This window comes from Bombus huntii, chromosome 10 (assembly GCF_024542735.1).
Source record: "Bombus huntii isolate Logan2020A chromosome 10, iyBomHunt1.1, whole genome shotgun sequence".
Taxonomy (NCBI): domain Eukaryota; kingdom Metazoa; phylum Arthropoda; class Insecta; order Hymenoptera; family Apidae; genus Bombus; species Bombus huntii.
Window position 1 is genome coordinate 6,694,895 of NC_066247.1, and position 19,467 is coordinate 6,714,361.

The window sequence follows — 19,467 nt, forward strand, 5'->3', positions numbered from 1 at the left end:
AGAAATAGGGTTTTTTGTTTTAGGGATAGCTCGCGCTTCGTCGTCGTTTGGTTGGATTTTACTTAAGAAAATTTATCATATCAGCGGCGCGTCATAGATTGCTTTAAAGATTCTCTTAGTTTTTTCGATTTGTGAAACGAAGAGCTGACATTTTTCCACGTTATATGCCCTATAATTGGACTACAATTGTCGCATAATAATATATGTAGTATTATAATGATCGATTTAATAAAAACAATTGTGAATGATTTAGCAGAAGGGTCGTTCCAAAGCGGAGCGTGGAATAAAAGAAATGGAATGTGGAGAGTGGACTGTCAGCAAAAAAATGTAATTCAAACCACTGTTCCTCCTCATCTTCAATTTCGATAGTTCCTACACTACAAACTCGTCTTTATAACATTTTCCTATTTCTTCTATCTTGATTTCTCTCTCTCTCTCTCTCTCTCTCTCTCTCGAATCAACAACATACTTCACTAGTTTCACTGCATAAAATATCGACGACGGCACATCTGCTACAGAAAGAAGTTTCTCGGATTGTCGAAAAGGAAAAAAAGAAGTGGCAAAAGGCCACCCATTTAATCTTGCTTTCGCCTGGACGCGTTCTTCTTTCGCGAAAATAAATTTTCATCGTCGAAATAGCTCGACGGTTGACTTAAAGAGCGGAGTGTAGCTCCGTTCGAACATCTGTCGTCGATAGAAGTGCTTCCAGAAGAAACGAGGAACGAGCCAGGAGAGCTTTCGAGCAGTTCATTTGGTAACGATTAGTAGCCCCCGTTTTCTCGATGAACTCTTCAACTAAAGGGTGGATTCTCGGCTATCGACTCTCGCAGGAATATATTTTTATTCTCTCCAGCTGTCCACTGCAACGATCTCAATAACGAATTTTCTACAATGATTATCCTGTTATAAAAGTATTTTATTAGAAATATCCGAAGCATTTAAGAAAATTATTGTTATTTGGTTTCTGGAAAATAGAATTCGCAAAGTGTTGGAGATTTTACATTCTTAAATTCTAGCGTAGAAGTTGAAATTCTTTGGAAAAATAAATTCACGTTTGATATTAATTTTATACTAATAAATTTCCTATTTTTCTAAATAGCGAAAGACAGCTTCATTTTTTCTAATAGAAGATTTAATTTGTCGTTATGAAAGGATCACTAGAAATTTGATTAGAAAGGATCATTAAGGATTGCTAATATTTCGTTCGTTTTCTAGATAATCACAAAAATATTCCATTAGAAAGATACATTAATATCGATAACGTTAAAAGAAAATAATCTCAAATTGAAGATTTTTCACTACAATGAAATTTATTGGAATTCCATTTTAGTTAACGTCCAGTTAACTCATCTCTCGCCAATTCTTTCTACGAATATGAATTCCTATTATTTGAATGGAAAATCACAGTTAATGAAATCTTCGTCGAAGACACCAAACAGTTTCAAACAAACGGCGTTACGTTGTAAATAATAGCGTAACAAATGCGTGAACTTTGCTAGGAATAGCCTGAAAGAAATAGAATCTGTCGTCGACAGGAAGACAAAGGGGACGTGGTCCATTCGATCGCGAGCTTTTTCACCGACAATGCACTTTGCTCGCGTCGTCATCTTGAATCTCTCGGTTCTGCTACGAAGAACCCCTCGTCGAGATTTATCGAGGTTGCCTCTTTAAGGCTTCCTTTTTCTCCGTGGATGCTCTACTGCACCCGGGAGCGTTCGTCGTTCTTTTAATGGAACAAACGTTGAGACATCGAGGCGCTGAAGCCATTTTTCAACTCGAGAGCGTTCGCCTTGCAGCTTCTGGGTTTCTTCCTATCAATTCTTCAATATCGTTGCACTTGTTCCTCGATAAATCTGTGTTAGCGAACGGTCACTGTCGTCGAAGGAAAATAATTCTTTCCGCAACCTTGCAACGGATCGTGGCGATAATTTCATTTGAATACAGAAAGCATTATAGGAAAAGAGTCTTGGTAATTTATTTGCTTGTTTTATAAATACTGTCTATCTTTCGTTATCGATTTTCAATTAAGTTATCGTACTTTAATACCGTTAAAATCGTATCGATTTTGCTTGTCTGTTCTCTTTACCAGTTTCAGTAATTTTTCTCTTTGCTAATCTTTCTAAAGATTAACAGAGATGCAAATCTTCAGAAGATTAATAGAGTTACGGAAGTACGCCGACTTGTGTCATTGTGAATATGTGTTTGTTAAATTGAGAGGTGGAAGGAAAGAATTAAGAACATCGGAAAACAACTTCACCGAGACAGGGAAGACTAACTTCGATACTTTATTCCGTTCGCCAATAACAAAGCTTCAGTTCATCGGTAAAAGAGTCTAATTCCCTTTTTACCCTTCGATTCTTCTATCTCGTGGAATAAAATTAAATGAATTCAATGAAACGTCTTAACCTACACTCCTAAAGTCTCACCAAAGATTCTTCCATAAATCTGACCTATTATTAAACGTTTGTAGAGGATCAAAATCTAATTTTATTCCTCGACCATTTTTTCACGCTCAAACGTTAAATTTATCTTTCAATCCCATCTGTTTGATCTCGTTCTCGTCTTATCGTCCGGCAGGGATGAGTCATTTTTCTGAGCAAAGTTAGTTACCGCGGGGACAATGGTCCTTTCAGCCCTCGGTTCGAGGCTGACTTTTTTAAGGGATGTCCCTTTCCAGCCCTTCGCTCGAGACGCATATTACTCCAGGGAACACCGCACCGACTCTAGACTTTAATGGAACAAATGTTGCGAAACCGCAAATCGAAATCGTCCGCGCTGCCAAACGGGAATTGAACGGTGGCGGTTTTTTGAACAGTCGCGCTCAGTGTTCTCGATCAGCTTCTCTAGCACTCTCTTTTTGTTTGTTCGACGTGTATAGCAGTTGCTTGGAAACAAGTGTAGTGCATTGTTATCTCAGCCGCAGTAATTGAATTAAATTGGGTGATCCGAAAGATATAGCTTCGTAAAGTTTTAAATTGAAAATACACCTTGCATAGGCTTCTGGTATATTTTTGAATTTAGAAATTACTTTGGATTAAAAAATTATCGTTTAGATTCGTACATCTTTGAATTTAAGAAATGTTTTAGGCAGGCTTTTATACTTTGAAATGTTGAAATTATTGTAGATGGATAGATGTCAGAGGATTAAAGTAATATTATAAAATACGCAGACGCTTGTATCTCTAAATGTGGAAATTATTTCAGATATATTGATACATTGGGTTTAGGGGTTATTTCCTATTTTTTTATCTTCCTCCTCTGTTAATGCTATTTCGTTTATTCTGAATTTTAAGACGACTTAAATTACTTCTTTCGTATTAAATCTCGCTTATCTAATACGAAGTACAACTTGAAATTTCTAAGAAGTTTCAACTTGAATTCGTAATTATGATATCAGAGAAAAGGAGTAATTATGCAGTTGAGAATACCAGTTTTGTAGATGTTTTGAAGATACCGCGAGCGCAGAAGCACAAGTAGATTTATTGTATCTACGTATGGTACGTGGTTATGATGAATTATTCATTTTATCAGATTAAAAAATCAAGGTGCGCATACTGCGAGTCGAAGTAGCTAGAGATCATCGTACGATTTTCCATATTATACAGGAAAAGCGATATTATCGCGGAGAAACCTTCAGATTTTCTGCATGCGTGCGTCTAAAACGAGGCATTAGAACAAACGGTCTACTAACGAGATGAAAGATTAGGAAATTCTACTTTTTAGACCAGAATATATTGGGACCAACCTCAATTTTTTAAATGAACGTAGCCCGTTAGAATTCTACTTCACTGAACGACCTACTAATTTTTCGTACAGCAAGCAACATATACGAGAGAAGAACCTTTTCTACCCTCGTTAAACGCAGGGAAAGAAAAATTCGCTAAAGCAAGAAAATCAGTCAAAAATCTGTAACAAGCTTATTAAAAAACACTACGAACGTACAGGTTAATAAAACACACCAATATAGACAAATTATAAAGCAACATAAACGAGAAAAAGCGAATGCCCGAGAAAGGAACAACTCCCCCTAATTTCGCTTCTGAAGTAGACAAATTTCTTTCTACCCTATACGCCACCCTTCCTATATACGGAATAATGAAATAAATCGATATACACAAATCGCAGAGCAACGTAGACGAGAAAGGATGAAAGCCGGAAGAAAGAGTAACGCGCAATTTCGCTTCAGGAGCAGAGAAATTTCCCGAAATCACTCAAGTTACCTGAGAACAAAAAGAGTCCGCCAAAGCAACCCAACATGAAGATCAACCATGCTTCAACCGTAAATTTACCTTCCTCCGCTTCTCTGTTCACCCGGATGCTTCGTTAAGTACGCACCTTCTTCCCTTAAAAACTCGCTGAAACCATCTCGTTCGTCGAAATTCTCACCCCCTACGCTTCAAACTCTTGAAAGTTCTTGCTGGCAGCCAGGTCCCAATTAGAAGTTCGCGAGCCACGTGTCCGTCCGTCTGTCCGAGGCCACTGCAGGCTGATTCAGCGATAATCGCCGGAAGTCGGTCGAATTCTTGTCGGTTTCCCTCGTCCGCTTGGTGAAAACCCGGCGAACGCGGACAACGGAGACGATTGGTCGCGGCCTACGCTCAATTGGTCATCCCGCGTGGCGCCCTGAAAGCGAGACGAGACGGACTAGCAACGAGTGGATGATTTAATTGTCGCGTGTCAGGAGTTCAAGTGTCGGCGAACGTGCGATCGGCGACTGCGAACGCGTCTTCAACCCGCCCACAACGTTGTACCCGGGGTCAACATTGTCGACGTTATCGTTGCTGATCGCAGGAAGTTCGCCGGGAACCAGCTGTAATTGCCACAATTAGCCCCGGTCCCGGAGCCGAGGATCCTCGCTAATTGTTAATTACATCGCGAGAATTGAGCAGACCTCTTGCTCGCCAGCTTTTTCAAGATGGTTGCTTAGAGGATGGAGAGAGGTTGGGTCGAGGTTTCGGTTTGATTTTAAGGTGGTGTAGCGGTACTCGAAGAAGAAGGTTAGGAGGAGAATTATGAGAAGTTATGGGTACGTAGGAAGTTGTTGGACATAACGGGTTAGATTGAGTGTTTTTTGTTTGAATCGTAGTTCCATCAGTGTTCAAATTATATATTTGTAAGGTTTGTTCGTGCGTAAGGTTTAATAAGACGGTGTAATAGTCCTGGTGACGTTGGATTTGTTTGGAAATACTAAGAGATTTTATTTAGAGGAATTGTAAGGGATACAATAACGCGGTGGAATTTTTTCGAAGGGTAAAAGGGTTGTAACTTCTACTCTTTATAAATTTATTCTTTTTTTTTTTTCATATCTTCTTATAACGTTTCGCTTTTATCGTATTCGGCGAGAAATAGATTTTCTAATTTTCTGAAAATAAAGGAATACGAGAACGAATTCATTGACTATTCTTAGCAACAATCGAATGAAACGCGAACAGACCACTGGAATTCCAAAATATCGCAATGCACGTGTATTTTGATAGTGATGAAGGTTACGTTTTATCGACATCCTGCTGGCAGCTGGTTCCCTTTCGGTTTTCCGTTGCTATAAATCCGAAAGTTATTTAAATTTGTTCAGACTTCGCAAGATCATCGGCGGACTGAAATGGTAGATCCAAGTTGACGCATTAATAACATCGTTTTAACGATTTCTATCTATTTCATTTGGAAGGAAGTAAACGTATGGAAGCTGTCAAAATGCGATAATATTTTCGAACATCTTAATGTCGTTCGACGAAATTCAATTATTTCTCCAGTCATTTGAATATTATTTCATGTACACTTTAAATAAACACAGAATCCTCGATCAGATATTCCTGGACCGAAATGAAACATCGACATGTAAAGCACGAAATTTGTACCAAGGAGACTGACATGAACGATATATGAAAAAATACACAGCGTAAAAGGGAAACAAGCCTCCGTCCACAAATTGTTCAAAAAATTATCCAAATCCCTGAAAATCCACCTTTGTGTATTATTCCGCAAAATCATTTAAACCCTTAAAAAATCCGGAAACCATTCTGATTGTAACTGCTCTGTTAATTATAGTATTAAATGTACACACACACATTTATACTGTCAGACCATGAGTTCAGACAATGTTCAGACAACGACAAAAATTTAGAATATTTTTCAAAGCATGCATCAGGTGATTTACTGCACAAATATTATATGTCCACCTTTAGCGTCTCCGAAAAAAGCACAATTTTAAAAACTCAATGATACGTTATAATCGAAATACTTTTTGCATTGTATTTATCATATTTATTTTTATCAATGCTGCTATAAAATGGATTGAAAATCGCGCGCTGGTCCTTTTCAGGAACCTGAAGTGATAAAAGTGGATCTTACGAAAATATTTCGAAATAAACAAAAGGGCGATCAAAAATATTATTTCCTACAGACTTATGAAATGGATACGAATATGATATTTATACAGCATAAGAAAAAGAACTATTTGTTGCATACGAAAACCGTAATTTCAGGAAAAGTGGACGCACAATGTTTGCACAGTAAACCGTCGACATCTCCATAGAAACTGAGAACCACGGTGAACCATTGACCCCCGCGTAAACCGAGAAAGTTCCCGGTGAACACAGCAACGAGAGCAATAAACGTTGGATGAGTAAAAGACGTTCAAACCGACGCGGCGTCTTAATCCGCTCATGCACACCGTTTCCTCCAGCTCCTTTTTATCCTCTAATTATACCTTACCCAAGCTTTTCTTCTGGAGTCTGGAAACTCGAACGATCTCAGCATCGATGGACGATTCGTGATAACATCAAATAGCCACTCGACGGTCTCCGAGGAACATTTCGTCGTTCGGCTTGTCGTGATTGAATTATCCTGGTTAATCAACGAGCTCTATGGAGATTAGGCCTAACCCTTGTTCAAGACGATCTCGTGTAATTCGCGACCCCTTTTTCTTTGATGGCGGGCGACTTGTTAGCGTCTTGGGATTTCAGAATGGTTTTTGTGATGCAAATGAACCGATAATATTCAAAGATTGATGTTGGTACTCGAAATGAATTGGAGGCAGAAGTAACGGAGGATTGCGGAGTGGAAGGTTTATTTTTTGGTTATTTGCTTGTGATCTTTTTGTCTCTGATGGAAGTCTGGTATTTTATTCGTTTGGGCTAATATTATTTCGTTAATATCTGAATATCTTTGCAGTATTTGAGTTTGAGTACTCTCTATAGTTTATAGTTTATTTAATTTGTTGGTTTTTTATGTAGTTTATAGATTATATGGTTTGTTAATTTATTACGTAGCTCATATTTTATGTAGTAGATATCATTTTATATGATTTTTTATATTGTTTATTTCATATTGTTTATTTAATTTGTAGTTCAGTTTATCATTTTAAATCTAATCTTTTATACGGTTATTTAATTCTTAAATAGCTTGTAAATTATGTGGTTTGTTAATTTATAATATAATATATACTTTTCTTAATTTATATCTATAGTTTGACTTTCAAAATATTTGTTTAATTTTCCCATTGCGTTAACTTCGGCAAAATTCAATCTGCAAATTGAATAACACGTACTTCGAGTGCATCCGTTGTGTTCGATGGCCAATATGAGCAGCACTTTTGGAACATTAAACACACGAAATAAATTTGCTATTAATCTAATTTCGTTGTTCACTTCGAACCTCTAGACATAGTTTTACGTAATAAACAAGTAAAAGATTGAAATCATTGATTAATATAATAATTTACATGATTAAAATTTCACGTAAAAATCTTTAGAACCCTCCTGAATTGTTCGAAAAAAATTTCTTAATTTAAAAAGTAATCGCAAGAGCAAGAAATACCTCACGACACCTGGGAATTTTTCAAAAATTTCTTCTTACTCTCCACGTTAATCATCTTTACACAATATGGTCGGATTATACACGCGGATTCATTAGGATCTTAAGGGGGATAAGCTTCACGGCCCATCTGCCATAATATCCTGAGGGGAAGTTGCTAGTTTCTCGAATGGCTTCCCCTCACACGATCCCTTCCTTTCTTGCTTGCTTCCTTCCTTCCTTCCTTCCTTCCTTCCTTCCTTTCTACGCCAGAAGCTGAACGAACAAAAAATATCCGTACGTCGTGTTCATGGGAATTCACATGCAAATCCCGATGACAACAAGGTGCCTTTTCCTTTCCCGAAGCACGCGCAAAATCGACCATCTGTTCGCAGGTATGGAAATTAGACGTGTTTCATCATCCTCCATTGGGTTTCGATCAAATTTCAACCGTTTGTAATAAGTGTAGGTATAATCATTAAACATTTTTTTTCTTTGTAACATCTGAATCGTTATTTACAATTTTGGAAAAGGCAGATGGCTAATGGTTTGCTTATTTTATTGAATTATCCAAGTTCAAAGAATCAATCAAGAATTTTTCAATAATTCGTAAAAGGAATTTAATCTCTGGTAAAGGATAAACAAGGAAGCAATTAAAAGAGAATTTTATTTCGGTCGTTCTCTTGTGTGGAGCATTTCATTCCAATCTCTGCCCGATTTTCCGGCCTCTATCGTTCGTCAGTCCGCCGACAAACGTTAATGGGAAAGTGCTCGAAATAAATCGACAGAACACTCTAAAAGCTATCGAACCTCCGCTTATCGATCCGCCGACACCAGGAACGCTCTTCCGCGTTTCACATTTTTTCCAAAGTAATATCCTTTTTGGTCGCAGTTGGTTCAAAAACTCAAAGTGACTCGAACATAGAGGAAAAGATACGTTCGTCTTTCGAGAATTCTCGGAGGACGATTGCCCTTCGATCGGAAAAATGATTCCTCCATCGCGTGTGCACGAATTCATCATCGTCGATCACCGATGAAAGATCCAAGGAAACTTATCGCTTTCCCTCGATTTTTATTTTTATCAAACGTTCCCTTCATTCATCTTCAATAAATGGTTTTTACGCTATCTTGCAATCACGAGTTGTCGATTCAGCAAACAGCTTTTCTTGATATTTCGTGATATATCGAAGCATAAAGAAGATATTGATTGTTCATTCTTGCAGATTCCGAACATGTATAGAATAATAGTATCAAAACTTTTAACAGGAAACCAATCTACCAGCAAAAATAATACGGTAACAAAATACAATACTCTAAGACTCTACAATATCTAAGAACTGTAATATATACAAAATTATGGAGCTTTTAACAGATTTGCAAAGCCATCCATTAAAGCAGAAATCCCCTTTTTCATTCGATAAAAATAATATAATCATAAATACAATTCAGTAACAACTGCATAAGATAATATTTGAAAATACAAGATTATTGTTACAAGATTATGTACACTGTAGTAGATATGATCCTACTAAAAATTCAATCTCTCGTTCAGGAAAACGATATAATGACACAGCGCAACATTTCGGTAACCAGCGAATGAAATCTACAAAATGTCCAAATATCTGTAATATCTAAGAAATATGTATATACAGTTTATATACCTTCCAAAAAGATATAGAAAACTACGCTACCAAAGATCTATTTCCTCCAGACCAAAACCCAAACGTTTCACTCCCTAAAAGGATAGTCGCGACGATATCTATCTTCAAAAGAATATGAAAACAATGTACTTCTTCGCCTATAACAAAACTAGTTACTTAATAGGAAAAATAGTTAATAATCTGAAGTGTAGGAAACAGGCTACCGAAAACCAACTTCCTTTCCTAGAGCAAAACTCAAACATTTCCTCGATTTTCATTTGCATACTCGAAGAAAGAGTTTAAATCCATGCTGAATCGCAGTGAATCGCTTGGCGAAAAATGGCTGAAGCCGCGTGTGCGGAGGCTGCCCTCGCGACAGAGGCTGAAAGCTCCGCGGAGCTTTTAGCCGTGCTGTGTCTATAGAGCTTGCATATCGTTATCAACCCCCTGACAACAGCCGGTCTCCTGTCGGCCCGGGATCGATACAGCTTCTATTGCGATATCAACGCGCAAACCCCATGGCCGGATGGGCGGCGGGGGTGGCGTAGGATTGCGCAACACACTGCCCCTCGAACCCCGCCTGCTAGCTCGCCGTTGTGGAAATTCTATAGAAATCGCGCGTCGCCTCGCGACGAAGGCTTAACGCGTTAATTCGCTCGGCTCTTTTCCCTGTTTCTTTCACGGGAATTAAGCCGAACCCACCATGATTCTGGAAAATATAGCTCGCTGAACGAGGGAGAATTTACTATTTTTTGTGTGATCCTTGAAGGGGAGCCAACCAGCAAAGACTCCTGTTTTCCTTTAGATAAAAATGAATTTTTATGGGATTTAGGGGATTTATGGTTGACAAGATTGTGGATGTTTATGCATCCATTAAATAATTTATCATGTGCCTACCGCTCCTTCTTCGTGAAAATATTCAATGTGATAGTGTTTAAAAATTCTCAGACCCTTTTCTTATTTTTTTAATTTCAAATTTGAATTCTTTTGTAACTGTATTATCTTACAACTTCGCTTTACGTTATAGAGAATTATTGTATGAAGAGTTACTATGAAGAATATTACAACGTATTGTAAAGAATATAATGTACATGAATTTGAAGATCGATTGCGATATTTCTACCTTGAGGATACCACGAGGGTGTCTGACCAGAGTCACGGAAATAACGTTTCTATTAAGCAGTCGTAAGCGTCTGCTGGGGTTCCCGCTACCCTTAATCCGATCGAGACTTATTATGCTTGGGACTATTAATGCGATCAAGTATGGTAATGCCCCGTGAAAGTTATTGGCTCGTAAAGCGGGAAAATTTGTGTGTTGCGTCATTTGTCGTGCATCCAACGTAATGAATCGTAGCCCATCTATCAATAAAGCTTTTCGTTTCCATCGATGCATAAAGAATCAACTTGTAAAGGAAATCGTTCCATACATAATTCACGTAATAACCAAAAATATGTCCAATGATATATTTCATGTAAGTTTACTAGTTTCAGTATGTATTTTTTTTATGAAATTATTTTTCTGTGAAATAATAATTATACTCATTAGACTAAAACCACACGCATCTCTAATAAAAGTTTTGTTTATTGTCTTTTAAATTACACATTTCCCAACATTTGTCTGCTAGATATATAGATTATAATTTATGACTCCTGTACAGCACTGAAATAGATCGACTGGTAGTTCCGAGACGCCAGCTTCTACTTGTGACAAATAATGTACAGATGTGATTTTGAACTTAAAACTACAGCCGAAAATATGTTAACTAGAGAAAGAAAATCAAAACTCGTTTCACTAACAAATGTGTCTGTTACAGATTATTTTTATGCATCTTGATATGATATAAAGAACGCCAACAATTTTTAAGTTAATTTTCCATTACAAAATGTCAGTGTATTATAAATAGACCTGCCTGTAGTATTTCAAACTGATCTATTTTTATTCACTATTACTTTTATCTTTAGAAAAACGAATTCTAAAATTTCATCCACTTATTTTTAAAGAAATTACAAATTAACAGATTTATTCAGTTTAATTAATTTAATATAATTAACATTTTTATGCAAAATGAAATCTTGACACCTGAACACTTTCTTAATATTAAATTAATATTTAAATCATAGTCTATAGGAAATTTATATTGCCTACTTTTCAAATTATATAAATATTTTTCTAATTGAATATTATTCCTAACTAACTAATAATCTGTTCTATTAATTTTTATTTAACATTATGCAATTATAGATAGCAATAAATTGCATCTCCTAAGCATAAGTATATTTCTAAAAGCCATCGATCGATTTTTGCAAGGTTGTCAGACTATTTAGGAGGGTGCCGGAATTTTGAAAGTCGTTGCTCTATTGTACTCTTCTATTCCCCTTTTTTCCGGTCATTCGTCTCAAGTAGAGTCTACGCCAATGCCGAGGCCCGGTGCTGGCTTCCTAAGGCCAGGTGGTGCACAACCGTTGCCATCCCTAAAGCCCAGTGTTCCGCTCCTGCAGGCAGCTGCAGCTGCGACATACACGCTCCTCCTTGTACGTTTGCACACGACGCTTGTAATATATATACATACGCGTACAACTGCCTGCAATCGAGATCGTTATTGAAAAGTCTAGATCTAGGTCAAGAAAGATTCGAAATTTCGACTTTCTGTTCTTCTCTTAACTACGTCTGAATCTCCTTCGAGGTTAGGAAAATCATGCTACCACTTTATTCTTCTAAATCAGTGAGCATGTCTTATGCAACTCTCTCCTATCCTATTGAGGTTATATTTTCCTACAATGTGAAAAATTATCAAATGAAACATACATTTTCTTATGGAAAAATTTAAAAAATATTCTAAATAAACACAAGAAAAGAATTATATTAAATTTATCAATAATATTCATGCAACTCTACAATTAAAGTTTAGTCCACATATTTAAATCATATTTAACTGCTGACAATTTAACATATTTGACTTTAATTTGTGTTGTATATTTTACGCAAACGTCTTTATCGCGTAAGGTGCAAAGTACAAATTGAAATAAAATTCTCCACAATTCAATTATTTTATCCTAAACCGTCGTGAAGCACTTCTGACCCGATGATACAAGTTCAGTTCATGGGTTCTCATTGTTTTCATAATATTCTTCTTTATCGATAATTTCTATGCGGCGATAAACATACATCAATTACCGACCGCGCGAATTTGATCGCTGTCTCACTTGTGCTAAAGTTTTCATGGCTATCGTTGTGTAGCGGTTCTTCGAACTTCGGTTGGGCAATGGTAGATAAGGTAACTACTTATCAACGAGATATCCGCAAGGTGAGATCCTGCAGATATATAGCGTCTCATTTCACCGCAACCTTTCCGCTTCGAGAGGTTAGAACGTCCGCCTGCCGCCACGCACGAATTGCCGAGGTGTATTGGTAACCGCACATATTCACACGAACAAGGGCGTGCTCGCACATACACAACCATGTAATGACAGCAGGGAGTTGGGGCAGCAACGAACAGAGCAGATGGGGAGTTTGCTTCTGCAACGAAAGCCAGTCGTTGTAGTGGCTTGGTTCAAGCTGTCCGCCTTTTCCTGGCTTCTCTGCGTGAATTCGCGCTCCTTTCCTCCGGCCTCCCCCGTCTTTTGCCGTTTCTCCTTATTCAACCGCGAGAAAACTCAGGTGACAAACATGGGTCGGTCGCGTGGTAGTCTTCGTTCCTTCCTTCTGTTTTTCTCACAGCGCCATCTCCTACTTTAGAGTTCCTTTTCGAGATCTCGAGCTGTGGCGCGATATTGAAAACCTCGCTATCGAACAATAGTCGATCGATATTTTACATATAGTGTTGCGTGCAAGCGGGTCAAATTCATTTTGTGGAACAATTACCAATTAGTGTGAATATTTGGACAATATTTCGCAGAATTTTACTTTCTTATTATTCGAGAAACTATGTTGACGGATCATCGTGTACGAATAGATGGTAAATATTCAAATACTTTGGTATTTCGAAATTGTAACGCGATATTGAGAAAGCTTAATATCGAAGAATCGTTGATCGATATTTTGCTTAGAGTATCGGGTGTAAACGAACCAAATTCATGTTTCGAAATAATTACTACGAGTACTTGATAACATTTCGCGAGGTTTTCTTCTTATTAATCGAAAAAGTATGTTATCGGATCATCGTATACGAATAGTAGAAAGTTATATGAATATTCAAACGCTCTAGTGTTTCAAAATTATACTTTTCCAGGTTAAGCGTGTCGTAAACTGTTTCATTATCGCGCCTAGCGTTTGATTATCGAATTCATATTATAGAAAATACCAAATTAACAAATGCTACAGCTCGGGACACTTAGAGAGGTCTACTTTCCCATTTCCCAAGTTCGATCCAAGGAGGCAATCGAGGAAATTCTAAAAGGGGCATATTTTTGTCGTGGACTTGCTCTTCGAAATACGTGGGCTTCTCTTGAATTTCAATAAACGCGTGCTTGGTAACTATTCTCAATGGCTCTGGCATTATCTTGTCAACGACCACGGAGACCATTAACCGTCAATACAGCCACTAGGGTGGCGCGGCTCAGACTCTTAGGAAATGTCTTCGGTGAGTATAGAATATATCTATACGTCTTCTTTTTCTCATCCCCCTCGTCCTCGTTATAAGCGATCTCTCCTGCTAAGATTTCGAGTATTTTTACGGTGTCCCACATGTGTGCTGCCACGCGCGTTACGCGTTTATAAATACATTAACGGTTATACACCATGTCACAGATGTAGAGTTGTTACAGATGTCGCCTATATGCTTTATTTAATATAAATTATATAATTACGTAATAACATTCAACTTAATTTTTTTATCATTCTTTTTCGTTATTTTGTAACATTTATTAATAAATACGAATTTAATCGATATAGTTTATATATATTTTTTTAAACTGTATATAACAGCAATAAATAATGAATAAATTAGTAAATGATTTAGTAGCAGTAAATTATAGCGGCAAATCGAATTATGAATAATAATTTTACAGCCCTCTTTATTACATCAATTAAATTGATAATTACTCATTATATTTTAATTATAAATGGGAAATTTTATACGAATATTTAATAACTTATACAATTTATTTGTCGCACTTGATGAGATATGATTACAGGTTCGTATCGATTATATCTTATCGCATATACTTAATTTCAGCTATTAATAGCAGCTTCACAAAATGGCTAACTATTAATCTTCTAATACATATTTCAGTACTAATAAAATCTTACATCCAATTTTCATAACACAGAGTTCTTACTACAATTTCTAATAGACTATTTAGCTATGTTACACATGTACAATAATAGTCAAATCAATAATGAACAAATCAAGCCAATTTGTATTATACATTCGACAAACCACTCTACATATCAAGCTTTATAATAACCAGCCTTCGTTTTTAATTCACAGTTGCTTCTAAAGCTTCGACCTAACGTCCATATTCAATTCAATCTAGCATTCTTTCATCAGGAAGAATAGAAGACCGAGTTACTCTCTTCTCAACCGGTTCGTAAAACACATTGTAGTACGTGAATCGTGATTTTCCTGCTTCTCTATTCCCTCATGTGAATTTTTCATGTGACTATAATGAACGATAGTCAGTATCTTTTTTTATGTTTTCGTACGATGAGTAAGAATATTGTTTGTTAAGCGTTTCTCGACCTGAAGGATCCGCTGGTTGACCGGATAGTTGATGGAATTAGCGCACAAGGCACGACTCGACGCAACAACAAGCGAGACATGCGTTTTCTTTGTCGCGCGAGGAAGTGGAATTTCATTAGCTATCGCGCGCGCGCATGTGAGTCATCGTTCGCAACGCGTTATGAATTGTTTGACCCTGGTGAAGCCTATTTAACGATTTCGTTTTTAATAGAAAAGGCTTTCTTTCTTTTCTGTACTTGTAAATTTGAAGATTTATTTTACTAAAACCAAGTTTACTGAAATTTAATTGGTTTACTAAATTTTATTAAAGCGTCGCATTTTCTGAAATTTATTGCTATTATTAATATTTTCTCTGTGACTTAATTAATCTCTTTCGCCGGAAACAATAGGAACTACATAATGAATTCTACGTTACGAGTTACAAATTATGCAAACAATCGTATTATAATTTTCCATGAGCTTTTCTTTTCTGCAAGTTTTTAACACATTAAGAGGAGCAACAACGAACTAATTGCTTTTATGTCTCGAAGCTTCAAAATTAATAATTAATTACCTTAATAAGAATGATATAGTAGGAAGGTATAGTCCAAATAAGGATTACGTGAATGATTAATTAGCCTAATCTCGAATGGTTCTGAAAGTTTTAGGTTCGCGGTTTGATAATTATTAATTAATGCCAGAAATTACGTTAGAGAGTATCAGACTCCCGCGAGACTATTGGAAAACGTGGTACGCGTCTATGTTAGAATTAATCAGAGGTGAACGGATGGTAATTAGCTTGTTCGCAACTTAATTAGTTCGTTGAACGCGCACACAAATGAAATATTCATTTTCTCTGATGCTGCTGCATAAAAAATACATTTTACACGATATGTTAGTGCAGTGTAGTAAGAGAACTAGTTAGAAAAAGGAAAGATATTAGGTATCCAAGATATCGTACAATTCTTCGAAAATTAAAGAATCAAGCACTATAAGATTATATGTATTTGGTTAATGACGCGATGATGTGATTCACCGATATTATGACGTTTAGCAATATTGTTATCTCTAGAAAGTAAAATCATCGTTTTGTTGATTTTTCAAGTTAGATTAAAGATCTGGCGTAAAAATCTCGTCCTTTACATTCTGAGCTGATAAATTGTTCGCGCAATATAATGTTATCAAAATTGAAATCCATGTCGACAATAATATCAATACGTCATTATTTCTAGCATAGATAATATTCCAATATCAAGATCAGTCCACACATCGACTAGCAATTTTACACTAAACTTCCACTATCTGTCATCTAGAACTACTCTTCAAATCCTCTAAAAATCTTTCAATTTCAATGTATAATACATTCGAACTCAAACCTTTCAAACCAACATCACCGTTTGATCCTCTAATAAGCCACGGAACGATGCTTGATCCGATATTTCGAAAGAAAACCACATCACCGTTCGTCGATCATTAACCACCCCTGAAAACTATCCACGACCCCTTTCAAGTTCATTTCTACACCGTCTGCGATAGTTAATCTGCTGTCAGGGTGAAAAACCGGCTGTTATTTTCCTATCGACGAAGCTACACCCCCGCAACATCTCCGCGAGCCTCTACGTGCGAAACGCGACAGATGCAAGGCGGAGGGGGTGGCCACCCCATCGTTTAACTTCGTTAATCCGATTGTTCCTTGGTCAACGATGGTGGCCGTGTTAAAAGCGCCGCGATGGGAATATGCACTTGTCGTCCTGGGGCATTTCTCGTGCGAATTCCTAGGGGTAGGTTCGCGTCCCTAGGGTGAAACTCCCTGAACACCTTTGTGCTGCAACATTTGGCAGTGATTAGGGGGCGAACACTGGAAGGAGGGAAAAAAATGGTGCAAAAATAGTTCATGGTGGAAGTTTTGGAATTTAGGAATTGCTTTTCTTCAGCGACAAGTGCGAAATGTGATGGTTCTGTTAATGATGAAGAGTAGGAGCTATTTTTGATAAATACGAACGTGAAATGTTAATTGTGGAATGTTTCTTCTGCTTTGGTGAAAAGTGGGTATGGAATTTTAATTAATTAAAATTAACTATGTGGGAATTAACACGTGGAATTAATTGTACATGCTAAAAGGAAAGTTTTTATTAGGTAATAAGACTTCGAATTTTTCTTTAAGAAATAATGTTTTACAGTATCTTAATTATTAATTGCGAAGTTCTGTAGACTGACTATTTATACTTTATTTCTCGTACCTCCAAAAAATTCCTGCTACATAATTATCATTTTAATTTAGCCTCTTCTAAATTGGCTAGTGCTAGTTTGCTACACACAAATAAGAACATTAATTTCGTAGTTTCATCGTTGGTAATTTTCAAGACATACCAGGTAACATTCCTCGTACAGACAGCTACACGGAATTCAGATAACAGTACTAATATCATTCTTCTTCAAATTTCTCCGGTTTCCTTATTTAAAACTCATATCTCTGATCTCAAACTATTCTCGTTTCTTTCTATACGTAATTAACAAAAGTAAACTTTTAATTAATTATCTTCGAAAAAAGCGGAAAAAATTAAGAAACTTAAATTGTAGATAGAAGTTGCATGTATTCTCGATACCAAAATATGTGTATTATCTTCATGAAATTATAGCTGTTGTTCGGATTCGATCGATAAGTTCTCTCTGAAGCGTGCAAGCCAGTCGATGATCGAGAAGACGGTTTATCCTTCGTGATTCGAGATTACATTGATCGAAGGTGTACACCGATTTTCTTGGCATTCCGACGATTCTGCCGAGTTCGAAGACCCTGCACGCTTCTAATCATTTCGACATATTTACATTCGCGTGTAGATGTTAGCTTAATATGCCGATTGTTTATGATCACGTGCATCACGTGCACGCGATGCAGCTTCTCCCTTCTTTCTCTGATTACTTTAATCATAGATATCATATGGACATAGACTGTGGCTTCTCTTTCTCTCTTATAAGCTTCTGTTTTTCTCAGCATGGTTACGATCCAACATCGTCTCTTACCCATGCGTACAAGTCTCCGCCTCTTGCAACTGCTTCCCTGTCATATAGTAGCACAAAATTGCATTCTGATGGCCAGTATTTTGAGAATATATTTGGAGAATTACTTATTAATTTTACTACTCTAATCTCTCATTTAACCGAAGTTTCTTGATAGACAGAGAGACTCTTATTATTTTAAGAAAAGTTGCAACAGAAAGTTGCTTTTCTTTACCTCAAAGAATTTTGAACTAGCATAAAATTGAAGAAAAAATTCATGTCTATCGACGACAATCCTTCCCCACTTTTCTCTATCTCAAAAATTTTTTAACAATTTAAAAGCACGATATAGAATATGTAACTTAATAGTACTTAGTTTAGTAGTAAAAAGATTTGCACATATCATTATTTCCCACTGAAGCGTTTGTTCACCAACTTGTTCATTTCCTTTCTTAGTACCCAATTTTTGTAGTCATATGCGAGCAGCATTAAAATTTAATTTCCATAGTATGTATGATGATATATAACCATATACTTGACCCAATTTATTAATAATAATAATAATTTACTTTTATTTCGACCTCTTTATCATAGAAATGGGTTTGGCTTACCATTCTTTACACTCACCTTTTAATATCTTTTATGCTCAACACAGTTACATACTAACCTAATCGTAAATTTTCTTAACCTATGTTTTACTTAAATCTGCTTCATCTATTCTCCCAACACTTTAACTCAAACTTGCCCAATTCATTAGTAAGTAAATATTGTAATAAATACGATGGAGTGCCACTGTATTTGTACAGGATCAGCAAAACTTCATCGAACGTCAACACAGTGTCCAAATAACCCTCTCAACGCCTCTCTGCAAAACACCCCAGTCTCCTCATCCTATCCCGAACCAGAAACATCCTTGAGAGCCTGAGACGCGGCTTCCTGTTCGTTAAACATCCCTCCATCTCCACCACTGCTCCCGTTCCCGTTCACCGATTCAGGTACGCGTTATTATTACACGAACGTGCCGCAAGGCTCGCGCGTTGCCACCTTATGTAACCCACATAGTCATTGCGGGGCAAGAAAAGAAGGAGGTGTATATCCTCTGGTCTTAGGATAGCGGGCAAGAGCAGAGAGCGAGAGAGTTCTCTGTCGCAAGGAGAACAGAGAGCAACGTTCACCTTTCGGTGAGTCAGGCAGCGGAACGGCCATAGATCTCGAGAGAGGACGAGAGAAAAGAAACGACGGAGGGAAAAGGGAAGGAGAGGCTCGTTCTAGCGGAGGACTAAGTAGCTCGGCAAAGATCACGGCGTCGGGCGTGGGAACAAGGCCCCTCCTGGCTCTGTATACGCTGCTCTCGACACACGGCGAACATTACTGGAACT

At 37.1% G+C, this 19,467-nt stretch overlaps 1 protein-coding gene and 1 pseudogene across 3 annotated transcripts in view; one reads left to right on the top strand and one right to left on the bottom strand.

The window, feature by feature from the left end:
* Positions 1 to 19,467, top strand: part of LOC126870209 (protein neuralized) — a 112,353-nt gene that overhangs the window by 70,112 nt on the left and 22,774 nt on the right. Inside the window, exon 1 of one of the 3 annotated variants that reach the window (XM_050627706.1) lies at positions 13,480 to 14,011. The exons of the other annotated variants lie outside the window; for them this stretch is intronic. Coding sequence (XP_050483663.1) covers positions 13,915 to 14,011 — 97 coding nt within the window. The 5' untranslated portion in view covers positions 13,480 to 13,914. Of the gene's footprint in view, positions 1 to 13,479; positions 14,012 to 19,467 lie in introns of those variants that run through there. 3 annotated transcript variants of the gene reach the window in all.
* LOC126870237 (uncharacterized) lies at positions 10,996 to 13,155 on the bottom strand (annotated as a pseudogene).